The sequence below is a fragment of the Somniosus microcephalus genome, chromosome 2, assembly GCF_052327205.1.
Source record: "Somniosus microcephalus isolate GS21.2 chromosome 2, FLI_Smic_1.0, whole genome shotgun sequence".
Taxonomy (NCBI): domain Eukaryota; kingdom Metazoa; phylum Chordata; class Chondrichthyes; order Squaliformes; family Somniosidae; genus Somniosus; species Somniosus microcephalus.
The window spans coordinates 18,489,067-18,509,358 of NC_140988.1; the positions used below are offsets into that span (position 1 = coordinate 18,489,067).

At 48.9% G+C, this 20,292-nt stretch overlaps 1 protein-coding gene across 2 annotated transcripts in view; it reads right to left on the reverse strand.

Annotated features, from left to right (window-relative positions):
* Window positions 1-309: 309 nt before the first annotated feature.
* lef1 (lymphoid enhancer-binding factor 1) overlaps window positions 310-20,292 on the reverse strand; it is a 166,841-nt gene continuing 146,858 nt past the window's right edge. For both annotated transcript variants that reach the window (XM_086007111.1, XM_086007102.1), the window contains one exon: window positions 310-3,194. In XM_086007111.1, coding sequence (XP_085863237.1) covers window positions 2,998-3,194 — 197 coding nt within the window. In that variant the 3' untranslated portion in view covers window positions 310-2,997. The remainder of the gene's footprint in view (window positions 3,195-20,292) is intronic.

The window sequence follows — 20,292 nt, forward strand, 5'->3', positions numbered from 1 at the left end:
GGTAACGTAATCAGTCAGTACAGTTATTTATTTGTTTGGTAAAATGCACTTTATTCCTTTTTTTCTTTTATAAAGGGCGAAATACGATAGTGATCTGCAATGAAATAGTACATTCAGCCTAAAAGCTTCCCCTGTCACTGTGCTAAACTATCCACCTACAGCCTTTCCGCACGGTCTCCTCACAAGAGACCACCTCAACGCGGGCCGATTGCTTACGCAGGAAGAGTTCCTAGACTGAAGCGGAATTTCAAGTGCACATTAACTGCAAGACACGAAGATGGAACCAAAAAAAAAATACCTACAAGGATGTTTCAACAAATTATTTATTTCTTATTTACACACTTTTATTAAATCTTTGGTTAAAAAGAGTATTTATTAATGGAATTTTCGAATTATCTTCAAGCAACAGGAAACCTACGTCACAAAAAAAGAAGCATCATCACCAATGACTCCAATATAAATAAAAAGACATCTTCACCAGTCCCCCTTGGACCGCGAGCGCGCTCTTGAAGTGCAGCCCGGTGTGATACAGCACCATTGTCAATGCACAGCTCACAAACGCATTGGGCGCGTAATAGCTACTAACAGCAGGCGGCTGGTGATGGGACGATTACGCGCACTTCCTCCACTTGGCGTCCTCTTGAAATGGAGTTCCAATTGGAAAAGAAACACGGAGAAACCCTTTCTACCCCCCTCCCCGACACACAGTAACAGTGTAAGCTGCCATAGGTCGGCGAAAGCAGTGAGCTGTCGGTAGCAATGTGCCGGTGGCAATGTAGGCGAAGGTCTGCCTTGTGAATTCCAAACCGACTAAGACATCGGAGAAGCGCCGGTGGGAACGGGGTTTAATTTTTAATCCGCCTCAACTTTTTCTCTTTTTTTTGTTGCATCCCCTCACAATTCCGAAGACGTGCCACGGGTTACTCTTCCCAGGGAAGGCTTTCCTGTCAGCTTCACATGAAAACACTTGGCTTCCTGCAGAGGGGAAAAGGCCTTTGGGCTCCCAGCCAGCAAGTTCACACAGCAGCAGCAAGGCACCACACCACACGGTAATTCAAAGCTGCTCCCCATGAGCAGCGAGGAATGCATTTCCTTACTCAGAGGAAATGAGATGCGTTTCTGTTGGGATTCTCGCATCTTCTTGCACCAAACAGCAACTGTCCTTTGATGTCAGCAGGTTAAGACAGTTCATCCGGGTCCTCAACTCGAGTCTGTGGCTTCTTAAGCAGAACCCTAATTTTTTGGGCAGGATCAAAGTGCAGTTGTGTTCATTCCGGTTGCTCCTTGCCATTTAGGTTTCACATGAAAGGGATTTTTTTTTCCTCTCTCATTCATTCTCGTGATGTGGGAAGGCCAGCATTTATTGCCCATCCCTATTTGCTGAGGGGCTTTTAATAAGGCCACTTCAGAGGGCAGTTAAGAGTCAACCCCATCGGCCCGGGACTGGAGTCACATATAGGCCAGACAGGGTAGGGACGGCAGATTTCCTTCCCTCAAGGACATTAGTGAACCAGTTGGGGTTTTTACGATGACCACTTTTACTGATACCAGCTTTTTATTTTCCAGATTTTTTTTAACAAACTGAATTCAAAATTCTCCAGGTGCCATGGTGAGACTTGAGCTCATATCCTCTAAGGAGTAGTAGTACCAGGCCTACTGGATTCACGAGGCCAGTAACATAACCACTACACTACCGAATGCCAGTCGAAAAAAAAAGGATTTATAGTGCCTCCATGTGAACAAAGGATAAACCACACTAAAAACTAAAAAAAAAACAGCTTTTGATTTTATTTTTTAAATTCCATTATTCTTAACAAACCTGCTTCAAAAGAAATAAGTATAGTGATACAGCTCACAAGAAAGCTTACTCAAGAATCCCTGCTGTGCCTGCAATGTGAAAGGTACTCTTTGTCACAAATCTGTCCCATTAGTTCAATCAAAACACGCAATAATAAAAAAGTTTAATATTTTGTTCCAGTTTTTTTTTCCATTTTTAAATAAAACAGTCCCCCCTCCCCCCCCGCCGGAGGCTCTCAGGAACGAGCCTCGGTGTCCCCAGAGTGGCGGAGCTGGAACCGCCAGCTCCCGCTCACTGCGTGAGTTCAGTGGGGCCACGGCCTGGAGCAGCCCGTCTCCTGGGAGCAAAGGGGGGAGGGGGAAACACAGACGGCCAAATCAACCCCCTTGAAGCACATGTCCCATTCGCCAATAACAAAGTGCCACTGATGGTATCACAGTGCTTCTGGAGGTGAAGAATGAAGTGCAATAGTGGCCAGAAGTGGTAAGAACCAAACGCTAGGGGGGGGGGTGGGGATAGCGGTCAAGGTGGGGACTGTACAAATTTCCTTTCTGCTGAACAAAGTCATTGGAACCTATACAATATATTTTTGTCTTAATATCCTCCAATCCCATTTCAGATATTATTTCTTCCAAGTACTTAAAGCAATGACTGTGCGTGTGTACCAGTTGCAGGGAACTGAGAACGTGCTTGGAGGATGAGCTTGCAGATAAAAAGTCTTCCAAAATAAAAATGACCCGACTGTCCACAATTCCTCACTACAACACAGGTGCAAAAAAAAATATGGACTCCTCGGATGAAGAAAGGGGCCCCGCTCTCTCTCTCTCTGCATGTTAATATAAAGGGCGCTGGCTTCACTCCAGGCTGGGAACAATGTGCGGTGCGAAGCGCGGCCTATATGGCGAGAGGCTCCTCGGTAAGAGTTTTGTAAATGGGGGGGAAAAGAAAGGTGGGGGGGGTGGGGAGGAAGGATGGTCAGTTTGCCAATCGGGGGTTGTCCAGCGGTACGATCAAATTATAGACGACGGTCTTGACAGCAGCCCACAGTTGCTCAAGTTGTTGAGTGCTAAAGTCCCAACCACAAGGTCCCAAGTTCCGAGTCCCAGTGCTGGCCGCCACTCAGAACTGTCTGCCTCGGTCGGGTGAGTGTTTTTTTTTTAATTTTTGAGTGTGTGTGTGTCAGTTTTCCAGGTGGGCTGCTAGATGGAGCACCACTTAGAAGTGAGACGTTCCATCTCCGGAGGAGGGAAGAAACTGACATCGTCTGGCTCAGCCCACTTGACCTGCGCTTTCTGCTGGCTGATGATGGAACAGCGCTGCTGACAGTCCCGGAGAAGTCTATGGCCCAATCCATCCTGCTCTCCTGGCTGGAGGAGGAGGAGTTTTGGTGAGTGGCCTGCGAGAAGGAAATAAACAAATGAATAAACGGGGAGCAACGAGTAATCCAAGAAAGAAAATTTACAAACTTTTAAGCACTTTTTTTTTAACACCGTCGAGGGAAAAAAAACCCGCAAAATCCTCGCAATTATTTTCAAATCCGCCTCGCTGCCTCTCCACGGTTTCATCCCCTAGTCTTAAGGCTAAAGGGATCAAGGGATATGGGGAGAAAGCAGGGACAGGGTACTGAGTTTGGATGATCAGCCATGATCTCATTGAATGGCAGAGCAGGCTCAAGGGGCCGAATGGCCTACTCCTGCTCCTATCTTCTATGTTTCTATGTTTCTTCTTCTGATTTTCCACTTGCTCCTGCTCCGTAGACACTGACGCGCGCCAAGATAAGGCTCCTCAGGCACCAACCTCCCATCTGGCAACTTACCCAAGTCGTTATGCTTCTCTGTGCGTGCTCAGACGGCGAGTGGGAGCAAGCCATTGCACCCTGGTCTGACCCTGGTCCTCGCTTTAACATCCGCCCGTGCACTTCCCAGCCGGAGTCACTGAGGAACGATGAGGAGCAGGAACCCCGGCTTATTTCACCCCCCTCTCTAGAACAAATACGGAGGTCAATTGCAGCATTCCCCCCCACCACCCCCTACTAACTGTAGGCCGAATAACTCAGCCCAGGCCAGGGACCGAACATGGGATAGTCCTGGTCTGCATGGCTCTGTACCACACTGGGCAGCATGACCACAATTATTTTTACTGATTAGGAGATAAACAGACGGTACAGAGTTATGCAGTAAGTTATACTTTATTCACTTCATGGTCCCTGCCATGATAATTTCACAGTAGTAAAAGTAAAATTACACACGTCGGAGAAAATCACTTGAGGCCAGTACCACGCACTGCATTCTCCAAATCATTTGCTGAGCTGTGCTCTCCTGATCGCCTGTTGCATAAGAGCCTGGGAAGGTTCAGATTCTGGGTGGCACTGAGTTAGCTGATCTCGGGGATTGTTGTAAGGGTGTTGCAGTTTGCCTTCACATCCCTGGGCTAGGAAATCAGCCAGGGTTCCTGCTGCTGATTGCTGCTCCACTGCAGTACCGAGAGGAGTGCTGCACTGCCAGAGGTGCCGTCTTTTGGATGAGATGCTAAACTGAGGCCCCGTCTGCTCTCTCAGCTGGACGTAAACGATCCCATGGCCCTATATCCAGTGCAGTATTGAGGAAGGTGCCGTCTTTGAGACGTCAAACCGAGGCCCCGTCTGCCCACTCGGGTGGATGTAAAAAAAATCCCATGGTATTATTTGAAGAAGAGCAGGAGAATTCTCCCGGTGTTCTGGCCAACATTTACCACTCAACCAACACCTAAAACAAATGATCTGGTCATTTATCGCGTTGCTGCTTGTGGGAGCTTACTGTGCACAAATTGACTGTTGCAGTTCCTACATTACAACAGTGACTACACTTCAAAATGTACTTGATTGGCTGTAAAGTGCTTTGCGACATCCTGAGGTGGCGAAAGGCGCTATAGACTCCGACTCCTGTTGGACAATGCTGCGTGTGAGCTTGTAAGTGGATGTCAGGTAAGGACGGGTTTACGTTTGGCTGTGGATGCCTTTTGTAGACAAATAGCACAAATCACTAAAAGCAGCAATCACATAAATCACAGAAACCCCACAGTGCAGATAGAGGCCATTTCGGCCCATCGAGCCTGCACCGACACATATCCCACCCGATCCCCGTAACCCCACGTATTTAATCCCCCTAACACTAAGGGTCAAGTTTTTTTTTATCGTAGCCAATCAACCTAACCCGCACACCTTTGGACTGTGGGAGGAAACCGGAGCACCCGGAGGAAACCCACGCAAACACGGGGAGAATGTGCAAACTCCACACAGACAGTCACCCGAGGCCGGATTCGAACCCGGGTCCCTGGTGCTGTGAGGCAACAGTGCTAACCACTATGCCACCGTGCTGCCCACCGGTTAATAAGCTCATAAAACAGCAAACCAAGCACAGGGATTCATTCCTAAAGCAATTGAACTGAAAAGCAGAGAAGTTATGTTAAAACTTGTATCGAACCTTGGTTAGACCACACTTGGAGCACTGTGAACAGTTCTGGTCTGCGTATTATAAAAAGGATATAGAGGCACCGGACAAGGTGCAAAAAAGATTTACAAGGATGATACCAGAACTGAGAGGGCATAACTATCAGGAAAGACTGAACAGGCTGAGGCGCTTTTCTCTTGAAAAGAGAAGGTTGAGAAGTGTCCTGATAGAGGTCTTTAAAATGGTGAAGGGGTTCGATAGGGTAGACATAGAGATGTTTCCACTTGTAGGGGATTCAAAAACTAGAGGCCATCAATGTTAGATAGTCACTAATAAATTTAATAGGGAATTCAGGAGAAACTTCTTTACCCAGAGAGTGGTGAGAATGGGGAACTCGCTACCACAGGGAGTGGTTGAGGCCAATAGCACAGATGCATTGAAGGGGAAGCTAGATAAGCACATGAGGGAGAAAGGAATAGAGGGTTATCCTGATAAGGTTCGATGAAGAGGGGTGGGAGGAGGCTGGTGTGGAGCATAAACGCTGGCACAGACCTGCTGGGCCGAGTGGCCTGTTTCTGTGCCGTAGACTCGATGTAACTTGGTGTAACATATCAAGAATGGCGCTTGGGTAAGACATCGGAGGACATTTGGTGACCATGAACTCGTATCCCAGCAAAGAGTCGGTGCCTTCAGGAAAGGAGGTGGAGAGCAAAATAAAACACAGCAGCTAATGGCTGCCAATAAATGCATAATGTGAGTTTGCTCGGCAGTCCCGCTGGTCTCGCAAGTCTCTTCAGTTGTCCCACAAATTTCTCGGGCTCTGCGTAAGCTGCGAGTAGCAACAATTTTGGGATGTTTAAAAGTAACACTCTTCAAAGGTGACTTCACTCATCCAGCCCGGGATCACAAAGTCTTCCAGTCAGACAAGGTTTCCAACTCAATACTTCCCCGCCAACTAAAGACAAGAAACTTCCCATCTCAGAAATCGAAGTTTCCAACGTTGCAAGAACAAATACAAGGCAGAATCTAACCATCTGCTCATGGTGGAAAACCCCAATCTTTGCACAACTGATTCAACAGAGGAACCTGTCAATCCCCTGCTGGAAGTGATATATTACTCTCTAACCTGACTGCCGGGGACTATATTTGCGATCATACTTTATTCTTTCACAACTTCACGCCACTGGCTGGTCTTCCCTGGGCCCCGATATTTATCAGGTTTTCCTCCTGAGCCCGATTTAATCCCTGTGTAGAATTTTATTTGACTTGGAACTCAATCACAGCCATGATCGAAGGTTCAGTTTTATTACTGCATTGTTACTGTGCCCTACAGGACGTTATTCTGTACATACCGTGTAAATAATCCAGGCTGACACTCCGATGCAGTGCTGAGGGAGTGCTGCACTGTCGGAGGTGCCGTCTTTCAGATGAGACTTTAAACTGAGGCCCCGTCTGCTCTCTCAGGTGGATGTAAAAGATCCCATGGTACTATTCGAAGAAGAGTAGGGGAGTTATCCCTGGTGTCCTGGCCAATATTTATCCCTCAACCAGCATCACTAAAAACAAATTATCTGGTCATTATCTCATTTGCTGTTTGTGGGACCTTGCTGTGCGCAAATTGATTGCTGCATTTGCCTGCATTACAACATTACTGCATGTGTAATTCATTGGCAGTAAAGTGCTTTGGGATGTCCTGAGGATGTGAAAGTTGCAATATAAATGCAAGGTCTTTCTTTCTGCTTAGAGTATCCGTGATGATGACCACGGAGATCTCCATTACCCAACCCAACCCAACCCACCAAGAACTGAAAGGAACTGTGACGATGAGAAAAGGTGGGCAAAAGGAGATGGAGAATTAGGAGGCAAAATTCGGTTACTTTGCGCCTCCCGTTACCGCCCTATGGGGGTGCTAACGGGGCGCAAAGCAACGAGTGCCCAGGCGCGGCGCCGCTAACACCTCCCACAAAATTCAGCGGGAGGTTAGCGGCGGTGGTAGCCGGTAGCACCCCACGGAGCTGCGCCTCCACCGGTGATGTCTTGCCATGCGCAGCGCCCGGCCGCAAACTTCGGTCGCGCCCCCGACGTACCGCCGGACACGATGTCCGACAGGGTTAGAGGGGCGTACGTGCGGCCGGGGCGGCGATATTTAAAGGGGAGGTGCCGGGCTGCCATTTTTTTTTTGCTGGCCGCCTGCTGGCACCTGCCCCCTTTGCCGTCCCCCCGTGGGGCGCCGGCCGAGACCGGGCTCTTTTGCCGGCAGCCCTATCCCTGGTGGCCCAGCTGGGCCCTGAGTTGCGCTGCGCAAGGCCCCTCCCCTTTAATAAGGGAAGGAAGGCCTGCAGTACCAGCGCCACGATATTGGGCTGGAGCGCCCCAAGAGGGAGGGGGAACGCTTCCAGTAGCGCCCCGCCTCCTGCTTGGGGTGCTACCATCGAATTTCGGGGCGCTAACTTTTTCGGGGCTCTAAAAGTAGCCTGCCTGATATTCTGTTGATTTTAGGCCTCTAATCAAACCAGGAATCAGTCACGGAGACGCCAGGAAGCGGCAGCAGCAGGAATCCCATGGATTGTCATTTGGGTCTTGATCAGGAGGATCTCCAGCTAGAAAAAGTCACTTGTCAACTGAGCAGACAGCATCTTCCAATCGGTACTGACTTCTCCCAGTTTAGCCTGGCCCCAGACGCTGAGCCCTGAGCTTCCCCGTGAAGTTGCTGCCCAAGGCGCCCATACTGGTGACCAGTGAAAGAAGCCCAAAGTACCGAGCCTTCATTTCAAGGGCTGAAAATGAACACTCAGATAGGTACTTTTTTTAGACATTGGACGTGGGGAGTAAGAACGAGCTTGCACTGATATCGCACCTGATTAGATCCTCAGGATGGCCCAGAGAGCTTCGCAGCACATAACCTCCTTGTGAAGTAGTCATTGTTATACACACAGCAGGATCCGACAAACAGCAACTGACAATTGAAATAAATGACCTATTTTTGGCTAAGGGAGGAATATTGAGCAGGACACCAGGAGCGTTCCTCAATCTTCTGTGAAGGTCATTTACAATCCAGTCGAACCATCAGACTGTTTTAACACCTTATCCGAAAGCGACAGCACCTGCAACCATGCAGCACTGCCTCAGCAAGGCACTGGATTGTCAACCTAGATTACCTGCCCACATCCTGCAGTCGGGCTGGAACTCACAGCCTTCTGGCTCAAAGACAAGAGCACTGGGCTCCATCTAGTAAATCACCCTGCCACGCACACACACACACACAGTACGCTGCCCTGTGTATTTATCAGAAAACACTCCAAATGTGGTTACAATGTCAATTCGATTACATTTACAGCATTTCAATTGGCAGCATTTCTGCTTCAGGTAATGATTTGACTCCACACACTTTCGTCTGGGCTTTTTTCTTCCCTCCCACAGGGCAGCTGTCCTTCATTCTGCCAGGGCCATTCACACTTCGACCAATATTCACTACAAGCCCACTGACTCCCACAGCTACCTGGACTACACTTCCTCCCACCCCGCTTTCTGTAAGGACTCTATTCCATTCTCCCAGTTTCTCCGTCTCCGCCGTATCTGCTCCGACGATGCCACCTTCCACACCAGTGCTTCAGACATGTCTTCCTTTTTCCGCAACCGAGGATTCCCCTCTACCGTGGTTGACACTGCCCTCGACCGTGTCAGTTCTATCTCCCGCACTTCTGCCCTCACCCCTGCCCCTCCCTCCCGGAACCACGATAGGGTTCTCCTTGTCCTCACCTTTCACCCCACCAGCCTCCACATTCAATGGATCATCCTCCGGCATTTCCGCTACCTCCAAAGTGATCCCACCACCAAACGTATCTTCCCCTCCCCATCCCTTTCAGCATTCCGTAGGGACTGCTCCCTCCGAGACACCCTAGTCCACTCCTCTATCACCCCAAACAGCCCTTCCCCTTTGCCTGGCACCTTCCCGTGCAAGCGGAGGAGATGTAACACCTGCCCCTATACCTCCCCCCTTCCCACTGTCCAGGGTCCCAAACACCCCTTCCAGGTGAAACAGCGATTTACTTGTACTTCTCGCAATCTAGTATACTGTATTCGCTGCTCACGATGCGGTCTCCTCTACATTGGGGAGACCAAACGCAGATTGGGTGACCGCTTTGCGGAACACCTCCGTTCAGTCCGTAAGGGGGACCCCGAGCTTCCGGTCGCCTGTCATTTTAATTCACCGCTCCATTCCCACTCGGACCTCACCGTCCTTGGCCTCTTGTATTGTTCCACGGAAGCTCAACGTAAACTCGAGGAACAGCACCTCATCTTCCGATTAGGCACTCTGCAGCCTTCCGGATTCAATATCGAGTTCAACAATTTCAGATCATAACCTCGGCCCCTATTACATTTTTTCTTGTAATTTTTCCACTCCTTTCCCCCCCCCCCCCCCTTTCCTTTTGTTTCTCTCTCACACCTGGCAGCTATCTCTTGCCCTGCCAGTACACTTTACACCTAATCTCAGCCTATTAAATCTCGGCCTATTACCATCTCGTCTAGCTTCTAATACCTTTTATTGTCTCTTTTACTTCTTTTGTTTCTTTCACTTCTTTTGTCCGATCGCAGCCCTGCCTTCGATCTATTTTCTTTTCTTTCCAGTTTTGAAGAAGGGTTCGACCCGAAACGTCAACTCAAATTTCTCTCCACGGATGTTGCCTGACCTGCTGAGTTTTTCCAGCATTTTCTGTTGTTATTAATGATTTGACTCTGTCTCCTATCAATCATGGTGCTTATATATAAATATATATAACATTTATAATTTATTTTAATATATATATTATATACAGATAAATTGATTTCATTTAAATAATGTCATTCAATAATACTTACCAAACACTAGTCGGCCTAAAGCATTTTGAAATTCATGATTTAGTTATTTATAATGCAAATTACACTTTCTGCAGATTATAAATAAGCATTAAAATAGATTATATATTTTTTAAATATATTCTTTTTTTTGAAACAAGATAGTTTGAACAGGACAAGTGGATATGAATGGATTATTTATTTTAATTAAGGATTTCCCAGTGACAACAAATGTGTGGCAAAGCTGCTTTTCAAATGTAGGCTCACTATATCACAAATATCCAGCCTGGAGAAATCTTCAGTTACAGGCAACTTCTGTTGCTGGCAACCCAGTGTTTGTTTATTGTGACACTAGATGTGTTATAAATGATCCATATTGTACATACTACAGGGGGGGGTAAAAAAATCACACGCAAGCCAATACATTTTAATGTGGTTCAGTACTTGTACTTTATCATCACATTTTTCCCACGGATACCACCATCAGTGATAGGCCTGTAACCAGCAACACCTCACCCGAATGCCATTCTGTTCAAGGATCTCACCCTAGTGGTGGCAGCTGTGGCTCAGTTGGAGCCCTCTCGCCTCAGGTGTCATGAAGGTCAACGGGTTCATAGTCCCACTCCAGAGACCTCAGCACATAATCTAGGCTGGCACTCCGGTGGGAGTGCTGCGCTGTCGGAGGTGCCGTCTTTCGGATGAGACGTTAAACTGAGGCTCTGCCCTCTCAGATGGGCGTAAAAGATCCCACGGCACTATTCAAAGAAGAACAGATGCGTTCTCCCGGTGTTCTGGCCAACATTTATCCCTCAACCAACATCACTAAAACCTCATTTCTATTTGTGGGATCCTGCTGTGCACAAATTGCCTGCCAACCTTCCATACAATGATTACACTTCAAAAGTACTTAATTGTCTGAAAAGCACTTGGGGACGACCTAAGGTTGTGAAAGACTGTATAAGAAAGTTCCTTTCTTCTTTCTAGACACAATGCATGTTTGGAAGGGCAGATTCTATAATCATATCTGCCAACCATCGGTGTTTCCCACCGCACGTCCGCATGTCAAAATTTGCTGAAGAAAATCAGCGTTGTATTTAAACTGCCTAGGCCCTAAACTCTGGAATTCCCTCCCTAAATCTCTCCTCCTCGCTTCTTCACTCTCCTCCTTTAGTCGCTCCTTGAAGCCTACCTCCTTGACCAAGCTTTTGGCCACCTGTCCTAATACCTGTTTCTGTGGCTCGGTGTCAAATTGTGTTTGATAATCGCTCCTGTGCAGCACCCTGGGACGTTTTACTGCGTTAAAGGCGCTATAGGAATGCAAGTTGTTGTTGTTGTTGTCCGTACTGTCCCCAGGTCGCCCCCACAACGCCGCTGCTGCTGCACGAAGCTCTCCCGCGCACGTGCAGCCATGAGACCAGACCGCTCCGGTACAAACGTCAGTCTGGCAATGTGGCACTGCCCACTGGAGTGTCACGTGTTGTCCACCCGTTTGTTAACTCATTTGGAGGACGGGCTCCAGATTCTAAGGAGTTGAGGATTTTGGTTTATTAAAAATTATAAATTGGTTTTTTTTTCGCGTTTCTTTCTTAACATTTTGGAACCTCTGAAACGATGGATTATTGAGCCTCCACAGGAATTCCACCCCCTTTATTGCTGTGTTTCAATATGTTGCTTTAAATGGTAACGAGTCAAGATAAATCCACCAGTGTCAGAGGATGATCTGAAACCACCCTGATGAATTACTGCCCTGCCCTCACAAAAGCTTCGGTGGGCACAGCCAGGCCTCCGCCCAATAAACAACGACCAACTCTTAGGCGCAAATAACAATCTGTCACAACAGCACTGAGCGGAAACCAAGCCAGAAAAGGGGGGTGGGCTGGACCTGCGAAGACCAATTCAAGGCGTGGAGCATAATTCAGTGGAAGCTTGGTGGCGGACAGAAGTTCCTGTAGCTGCTGCTCTTCTGTCTCCCTCCCGGTTATCTTAGTAAATTGTTTTGAATTTACTGCACGTATTTTCTATGCGTTAATTACTTTTAGGATATCACACACTGGGGACAAAGTGCTCTCTGAGTAGAAGGTGGTGAGGACATGTGGGCCGGCAGGGGGAAGATTGTGTGTGGGACATGGCGTGGGATCGGAGGCCAATGGAGTACTGAATGAAAGAAAATGCCAGAAACACTCAGCAGTCCAAGCAGCATCCGTGGAGAGAGAAACAGAGTCAACGGGGTCGATTTTCCTGAAGCTGTCGGGAAGGAGGCTGGACTGCAACTTTCGGGTTTTAGACCCGCCTACTTCGACATCCGGCCAATCCGCGCGATCTTCACTTGATTGACCCAGCGGGCTCAGCAGGCCAATTAAGGGCCACCCGGCAACAGGTGACGTCACAGACTGCAATTTCATCTGTCAAGAGTTCTTGACAGATGAAATATCAGTGTTTCACAGCTGTTTGAAGCTGTGAAACACTGACAGTCTGAGTTCTAACATGAGTCCTTCTGCACAGACTCAGTTAGAACTCTCAGCAGCACTCAAAGCTGAAGGCTGTCACTTTTCACAGATCGCAGCCGTTCAGCTTTAAGTGCCGGCTGAGTGATGGGCTCCCGACGCCTACAGGAAGAAAGGCTGTAAAGGTAAGTAAATGTTCTTTACACACTTTAGACACACCAAACACACTTACCTTTGCACTCATGCACCCATTACTCACCTGAGCACTGACATCGCGACCCCTCCAACTCCTTCAACCCGGCGGCCCGCCTGCTCTAACGTGGCGTGGTTTGGAGCCGTCGGGAATCCCACACGAAACCACTCAAAATAGGGATTAGGCTAAAAACTGCCTGTTAACTACCTGTTAACAGGCAGTTAATTGGCACTAATGCCTTCCCGCCTGGTTTCGGCGGGTCCCAGTGCGGGGCGGGTTCCCGCCGCCCCTGAAACTTGCGTGGGGCGGGATGGTGTCGGGACCCCCAAATTCGGGATTTCCCCCCCCACACGCCTGAAACCCCGCCTGACAGCTCCAGGAAAATCGACCCCAACGTTTCAGGTCTGTGACCCTTCGTCAGAACTGGAAAAAGTTAGAGATGCAACAATTCAACATTGAGTTCAACAATTTCAGACTATAACCCCTGCCCCTGTTTTTTCCACATGGCAGCTGTTGATTATTCTGCCATCCCCATTTGCAACATTTAATCTCTCCTGCCTTCCACCCGATCACAGACCGTCCCTTTTGTTCTTTCCTCTACCCCCCCCCCCCCCGCGTTCCCTGCCTCTGCACCTGCTTAAAACCTGTTACATCTCTAACTTTTTCCAGTTCTGACGAAGGGTCACAGACCTGAAACGTTAACTCTGTTTCTCTCTCCACGGATGCTGCCTGGCCTGCTGAGTGTTTCCAGCATTTTCTGTTGTTATTTCAGATTTCCAGCATCCGCAGTATTTTGCTTGAGTACTGTGTGCAGTTTTGGTCGCCTTATCTGAGGAAGGATGTTCCTGCCATGGAAGGAGTTCAGCGAAGATTCACCAGGCTGATCTCTGGGATGGCAGGAATGACGTATGAGGAGAGATTGGGTCAATTGGGATTATACTCACTGGAGTTTAGAAGAATGAGAGGGGATCTCATTGAAACTTATAAAATTCTGACAGGTCGGGACAAACTAGATGCAGGTAGAATGTTCCCGATGGTCGGAGAGTCCAGAACCAGGGGTCACAGTCTAAGGATAAGGGGTAAGCCATTTAGGACAGAGATGAGGAAGAATTTCTTCACCCAGAGAGTGGTGAACCTGTGGAATTCTCTACCACAGAAGGCGGTTGAGGCCAAGTCTTTAAATATATTCAAGAAGGAGTTAGATATATTTCTTAGAGCTAAAGGTATCAAGGGATATGGGGAGAAGGCAGGTACGGGGTACTGAGTTTGGATGATCAGCCATGATCTCATCGAATGGCGGAGCAGGCTCGAGGGGCCGAATGGCCTACTCCTGCTCCTATCTTCTATGTTTCTATGTTTACTGAACGAGTTGGAGTGTGTGTGGAGGGAGCTCAGAGTGGGGGAAGGAGGGAGGGGGGGCACAGTGATGAGATTGTGAGAGAAGTCAAGTCCGGAGGTGAGGATGGCAAGGATAAGAGTTTCAGCAATGGTGGGGCTGGGTAGAACTTTTTAGGCTTCTTTTACTTCAGGATTCACTAGCTGTATGAAATTCTTATTATCACCACTTTCAACATCTTCAATAGCTTAAAAGGAAATGTCATGCTCCCGATGCAGAGCATACCTGATTCGTGGCGTTGCCCATATTCCAGTTATTTTTGTTGACAATGTTAATTATCACTAATAATGAGTTCTTCGGAATAACACACCTACCCGGGAGGATTTGGAGAGGATTGAAAAGAGGTGAAGGAAGCAGTGGACCAGCTGATCCACTGCAGGATATAAAATGGTGGCAAATGCACCAAATAAAGGGCCGAGAAGAAGAATATTCTGCAGGACCCCGGCCGAGAATCCCCCCCATCCCAAAATAAATCTTGTGCCTTCAACACTTGTATCCTCCTTCTCATGACATTTTCCCCCTTCCAATACAAGTGAAGAAATGTTTCCTATTCAGCTCAATTTACAAGAAGCCCCATTGCACTTTCAGTTTAATTACCTGTTTTCACATGTCATAGGCTTATATTCGCTCAGGTTGTTCTTTTGAACAGGCAGGATTTGGGGGGAGGGCTGTGCCGGCTTCTTTCAAGCTGTTGGTCAGCTTTTGCTCATATTCTGGAAGGACGCGACCGCTGCCAACGACATAACGCAGTCGCGTACGCGCAGTTCCGGTGGGTTTTTTTGTTTGTTCTCGCCGGACTTCCCACAGGATTAGTGAGCGAGAAAGGTGAGGGGTGGGAATTTCAGGTATTGTGAGGTCTGTGATGTGACTTGAAGGGGACAGTAGGATGTTGTCGGCGTTTTATTGCACTCTCGCGGAGTGCATTTATCGCCATCAGCTCCTCGGCCTGCCGTGGTTTGAACGCGCGGCTGGTGAACAGAATATGCAGGCGCCGGATGTTAGGATTTAATCGGCTGGGAAAAGGATCATTGAGAAAGAAAGGGTAGAGAGACGGCGCGGAGAGATAGAGAGAGGAGCGCTAGACAAAGAGCCTGGGGAGGGAAACGAGAGGGAGGGCGGAGATAGAACGTGAGGAGAAAGAGTGGCAGCGGTGTGATTATTTCATCAGAATGAATGGCTAAAACCTCCTGTACAATTTAATGAAGAAATGTGACTGGAAGGTGATATTAGGATGTTGTCAGGTTGTGAGAGTTTTACTGTACTCTCGCCGGGTGTGTTTATCATGATCAGCTCCTCCGTCTGTTGTGGGGAACGTTACTTTTTCATATTTGGAACTTAACATTTATGCTCAGAATGCTTCTGTGCAGCTTCCAGTTCGTTGGCAGCAGTCACTCCGATTCTGGATTGGTACTTGTATATAATTTTGCTGGTGCTTTGCACAATTGAACTGGACACAGTAGAGCTGATTTTCCTGCCTAAGTTACAAATCTCCGCTGCCTGTATCCTATCCTGTACCAAGTCCCACTCGCCCATCACCCCTGTCCTTGCTGACCTACATTGGCTCCCAGTGGGCCCAACACCTCCAATTTAAAATTCCCATCCTTGTGTTTACAATCCTGTCGTGCCCTCATCACTCCCAATCTATGTAACATCCTCCTGCCCTAAATCACCCTTGAACTCTCCGATCCTCCAACTCCGGCCTCTTGTGCATTTCTCACCCTCCCTCTGCTCCACCATTGGCAGCCGTGCCTTCAACTGCCTGGACGCCATGTTCTGGAATCCCCTGCCCCCGTCCCCCACCCCAAACCACTCCACCTCCCCCTCTTCTGGCAAGACCCTTAAAACCCACCTCTTTGACCAAGCTTTTGGTCACGCCTCCTATTATCTCCATCTTTGGCTTGTCATCCATTTTATTCTGATTACACCTTTGTGAAGCACTGTGGGATGTTTTTCAATGTTAAAGGTGCTATGTAAATGCAAGTTATCATTGTTGTTGTTGTTGGTAATGGCCTTTATTTATGTGTAAACCTGGTCACTGTTGGCAAGCCATCCGCCACAGGATTTCTTGGATAGGGATTGGGTACAGGAACAGGAATCCTACAAGAACATCAACTTGCATTTATATAGCTCCTTTAACATAGGGAAACATCCCAACATGCTTCACAGAAGTGCAATCAGGCAAATTAATTGACACTGAGTCAAAAAAAGAGATATTAGGAAAGATGACAAAAAACTTGGTCAAATAGGTAGGTTTTAAGAAGGGTCTTAAAGGCAGAGAGATATAGGGAGGGAATTCCAGAGCTTAGGGCCTAGATGGCTGAAGGCATGGCCACCAATGATGGGGCAAAGGGAGCAGGGGAATGCATAAAAGGCCAGAGTTAGAGCAACGCAGAGTTCTTGGAGAGTTGTAGAGGTCAAAGAGATAGGGAGAGGCAAGGCCATGAAAAGTTTTAAATATAAGGATGAGAATTTTAGATTTGAGGCAGTTGGTAGACCGGGAACCAAAGTTGGTCAGTTGATTTTCCCTTCCTAACCCAGGGACACGGAAGTCAACTGGAGTGCCCTACCAGCCCAGCTGAGATCAAGGCCCCGATTTTCTCCCAGCCGTCGGGTGGGTTTTCAGGCGGGCGGGGGCTGAAAATCGCAGAAATAGGGGGTCGTGACCCTCCCCCCCTGCCTGAATCCCAGCCCCGTCCGACTTTCGGACCGTCATTTCTCTCCGACCCGAATCAGTCCCGCCCGGACTGGCCGTCAGGACCCTAATCAGCAATTATTGGCATGTTTAATGCCATTTTAAGGGGCCCTTGCTATTTTCAAGGGGTTCCCACACTAAACACGCCTGCGGGGAACCCCGCTGATGAAACCTGGCGTGAAGCATCCCGGCTTGCTTGCTCTCAGCTGCAGGTCATTCGGGAAAGCTGAGATTTAATCGGAGAGCATTTGTATGTTGAAGGACCTTGTTGTTGCAGGCTTGGGGCTACTTGTTCAAGGCTTAGGCACAGCTGTGGAAGGTTGGAGCCTCACACACTTCTCCAATGTGAGCTCCTGGGAAGCCCCTCTCGCCACCCTCACTCAGCGCTTCCTCAGCGGAGGCATCTACCAGAAGCATGGGACGCCTTTTTTTCCTTCCCTTCTTGCCATTAGAGGATCTCCAGCAGCAGAGGCGGCAGCAGCAGAACCAGGAACAGCAGGATCAGCAACAGGAGCACCAGGCTGCTGCTCACTCACCTGAAGCTGCACAGGCCAGAAGGGGCCAGCGCTCGGAAGTGGCTTGAGGGCACCTTGCTGCGCATTAGGGGGCCATGGGGACCCGTATCTGCACTGGCAGTCCTACTCAGAAGGACTTCCATGAAGGTCTGGTTTCTCTGTTCAATAGATGGCCATCGCTCCTCAAGAGATGTCATTCTCTTATGAGCACTCACCATGTTTTCCATACCCTGGCGACTTATCTCCTCCATGGAGGTTGCCAACCTTTCCATGGTGATGCGTTCATGCGCCAATGACTCCACAAAGGCTCTGCTCATGGTCGCTATGAACTCCTCCATTCGCTCCACACTCGCAGCGACCCTGGAGACAAAACCTGCCAGAGACTCCTGCATCTGTGCATGGAGATCCATCACCTCTTCTCTTGCGGATGGACCCAGAGGCAGAGGGTCGACATGCAGCGCAGCTGAGCTGAGCTGGCAGAATCCTGTGCCCTCCGACGAGGACTCTCCACTGCTGTCCCTGTCTCCAGAATCTGCTGAGGCTCACTTGTGAGCTGTGAAACACCAGGTGACAACACTACTCTATGTCCCGAAGGTCCCCCCGAGGTGTGAGTGTCTGCGCTGGTGCTGGGTGCGCTTACTTCTGCTGACGCTGCGCCCTCAGAGGTTGGAGCTTCCTCTGAGGAGTCTGGCTGCACAGCCTCTTCCTCCTCCACAGTGGGGACAGGGGCTCTGGATGGTCCTGTGGGGGAGTAGAGGGAGGAGTTAGAGATGTGATGCCAAGGTTACATGCACATTGGAGTTGGCAGATGTTCATAAGTCCAAATGATGTAGCTTCAGAATCATAACAGCGACTCATGCTATGTCAATGAGAGAGATGGCAAACTATTCTGTCACCAGCTTGCGGGACTGCCCCTGTCTCTCCTTCCCCAACTTCCGCAGCCACATCAGCCCCAACAATTTCCAGCACTCCTTCCTCCCAGGGGGTCAGGTGGGCTACTGAGGGTGGGCCTCCTCCAGTCCTGGCTCGCTCCCTGTTGTTGTGAGTTCTCTTTTCCTGCAATGAGGAAGACAAGTGGAGTTTGAGTGAGAAGGAAGGAGTGAGTGTAGAGATTGCATAGCATAGATACTTAGAGGGAGACAAAGATGGTGTGAGGCTGCAAGACCAAGGGCCCTCCCTGTGTGTTGTCAGCTGTGTTCAAAGCATCAGAGTTAGAGGGAGTGTGAGGGCTGCATGGTGGAATAGTTATGTGAATGTGAGCATAGAGAGAGATGAAATGGGTAAGGGTGCATGGTTGTGACTGTGAAGTGGGATGTGGAGGAAGAGAGTGCTAAAGCTGAGTGCCGGTGGGGAAAGGCAATGGGGATCAGGCTGTGATATACCTTAAATAACTACAGAGACTGGTAGTTATAACTCAAACAGTTGGCTTTTATTAGCTTAGAACTGGACAGAACAGAACACACATGTTAGCCTACTGACCAGCTTCTCAGAACTACTAGGAGGCGGAGCCAGGGGCGAAGTAACAGTATCAGGACAATCAATGGCACAGCAGAGTGGTATACAGTACATCAGCATTCCTGGCCAACCAAGAAAACAGCAGGGTTACAATAGATTACAATAGGAAACTATACACAGGTAGAATAAGGTATATACTTATAAGACTTATTTCACCACATTCACCCCTCCTATAAGTTAAGTCTGACCGGGGGTTTTACAGTTTGTAGTGAGCGACGTAGCGTCGGCCGAGGAACCTCCTGGGGAACTTGCTCAGGTTCCTCCGCTGTCCTGGCGTCTGCTGGGTTTTCCAAAACGACGTTTTGTACGTCTTGTACCTCCGGGCATCCCACCCCCACAGGCGGCGCATCACGGTGCTCCACACCCGCATCTTCGCTAGCAGCATCGCTCTCTCTCTCTTCTCCTGCCGGAGCCAGGTCCTTTATTGAAACAGTATCCTCACGTCCATCAGGGTATTGGATATATGCGTACTGAGGATTGGCGTGGAGGAGCTGTACTTCCTCCACTAGGGGATCGGTCTTATGACCTCTTCACATGTTTTCGTAACAGTACCGTGCCCGGGGACATCAACCACCCGGGTAGTGAAATACCTGAGGAAGATTTCCTGGGGAAACCGAACATCCTCTCATGAGGAGTAGCGTTTGTTGCGGTGCACAGCAGAGACCTTATGGAATGCAGTACATCGGGGAGAACTTCCTGCCAGCGAGAGGTCGGTAGGCCTTTCGATTTTAAAGACAGGATGACTGCCTTCCACACTGTCGCATTCTCCCTCTCAACCTGCCCATTGCCCCGGGGGTCGTAGCTAGTGGTTCTACTAGTAGCAATCCCTTTTGATAGTAAGAACCGGCGTAACTCATCACTCATAAACGACGTTCCTCTGTCGCTATGGATATAGTTGGGCATACCGAACAGACAGAATAAGTTGCAGAGGCTTTTGATTACCGTAGCACTGGTCATGTCCGGGCAGGGAATGGCAAAGGGGAAACGAGAGTATTCGTCTATAACGTTGAGGAAATAGACATTACAATCAACCGATGGGAGAGGACCTTTGAAATCAAGGCTTAGGCGCTCGAATGGCCGAGTTGCCTTGATGAGGTGAGCTTGTTCGGGCCTGTAGAAGCGGGGTTTGCATTCCGCACAAACGCGGCAGGCTCTGGTCATCGTTCGGACCTCCTCGATGGAGTAGGGTAAGTTGCGAGACTTGATGAAGTGATTTAATCGGGTGATTCCTGGGTGGCAGAGTGCGTCGTGGAGACTTTGGAGCTTGCCAGTACTAAGGCTGGCACATACCCCTCGAGATAGGGCATCGGGTGGCTCGTTGAGTGCTCCTGGCCTATACATAATATCGTAGTCGTAAGTGGACAGTTCTATTCGCCATCTTAGGATCTTGTCATTTTTTATCTTGCCTCTCTGCTTCGTGTTAAACATGAAGGCCACAGACCGCTGGTCAGTGAGGAGTGTGAAACGTTTGCCGG